The sequence below is a fragment of the Eptatretus burgeri genome, chromosome 5, assembly GCF_056783735.1.
Source record: "Eptatretus burgeri isolate ZD-2024b chromosome 5, Ebu_testis_v1, whole genome shotgun sequence".
NCBI classification, from domain to species: Eukaryota; Metazoa; Chordata; class Myxini; order Myxiniformes; family Myxinidae; genus Eptatretus; species Eptatretus burgeri.
The window spans coordinates 4,310,937-4,312,190 of record NC_140965.1 but is presented as its reverse complement, the minus strand read 5'-3'; the positions used below and the strand labels follow the sequence as shown (position 1 = coordinate 4,312,190).

At 38.5% G+C, this 1,254-nt stretch overlaps 1 protein-coding gene across 7 annotated transcripts in view; it reads left to right on the top strand.

Annotated features, from left to right (window-relative positions):
• Nucleotides 1-951, top strand: part of LOC147025739 (CDP-diacylglycerol--inositol 3-phosphatidyltransferase-like) — a 102,208-nt gene extending 101,257 nt beyond the window's left edge. For all 7 annotated transcript variants that reach the window (XM_085880487.1, XM_085880488.1, XM_085880486.1 and 4 more), the window contains one exon: nucleotides 637-951. Coding sequence is in view for 1 of the 7 variants with exons in the window: in XM_085880486.1 (XP_085736612.1) it covers nucleotides 637-785 (149 nt within the window). In the remaining 6 variants the exon portion in view is untranslated. The remainder of the gene's footprint in view (nucleotides 1-636) is intronic.
• The last annotated feature ends 303 nt before the right edge of the window (nucleotides 952-1,254 follow it).

The following is a 1,254-nucleotide window of genomic DNA, read 5'->3' as shown; positions in this document are numbered from 1 at the left end:
CGTTAGGATAAAGTAATGTGTCTGAATGAAGTGCTGCTGCCCTTTGAATGTCTTGTTGAAGAAGATGGTTTGCTTCTGTTAACAGAGCTTGGTGGTCTTTTCCCCCATCTCAGAATACTAAAAACCTGCTCATTCCACCATCCTTCTTTTCTGAGTCATCCAGGGTGACACATTGCTCATTATCCAACATAATCTTTACCCAATTCCATCTCCCTTTCTCTAGCCTGTGGAATGCGATTCTTCTTCATGCGTTCGAGCTTGTGGAACCCACTTTTCCCGTCTCTATAGTTTGTTCAATGTGGTTTCTCCACTGCAGTTTAGATTACATTTTCTCATTACTATCTGTGATGTTTGATTTCTTTTATTTATTTATTTGTTAGCCTATCGAAAGCTTTGTTGGCATTTTCGATATTGGGCCTAGACAATAAAAAATTCCATGAAAGAACCCAGGCCTAGGTCTGAAATCGTAATGACCAGTCTATCCATAAGTACCTCCAATGTGTTTTGTTGCTTTTTTGATTCCGTTTTCAGAGTATGTAGTGTGGAAGAGGCGAGCCTTTGTCACTTCCTTCTGCAGGTGCATCCAGTTGCCATGTTGATGAAAGTAATTGTATTTCTTTTACCCATTACCCCCAGCGTCATCAGCAAATGGAAAAGAACGAGGAGGCTCTTTAACGGTGTATAATGCTGCTGATCCATGGTGCCATATTAATCTACATGAAAAAAAAACAAAAAAACAGGGATTTTTATGGGATCATTTTGTTCCAATACTTGAAGAGGAATGATGTACCTTCTGGGATTGTTTTCTTTTAAATCTGACTGGATTATTCAAATGTTCCAATACTTGGAGGAATGATGTACAGTACCTTCTGGGATTTTTTTTCTTTTAAATCTAACTGGATTATTCGAATGTGATTGGAATTCTTGTCTAATAAACAAAGTAAATTCTAATCAGAGATTTTCACCGGGCATTATCATGGACCACCACCCAAAAGGGGAGTGGAGGGGAGGATGCCTTGGCTTTAAGTCAAAGGACACAATGAATGGAAGGGTGCTGAGAGTACAAATAGCTCTACTGGCAAATGTAAGAACAGAAAGTCGACATTTAAAAAGACAGGAGAAGGGAAAAGAAAGAAGAGCAAACTTTAGACAGCACAGAAAATTATTTTACAGGCCATTCATATATATGAGCAAAGTGAGTGGACGAACCACATACGGAAGGATTCATTAAATGGAAGTAATTAAATAGAAGAC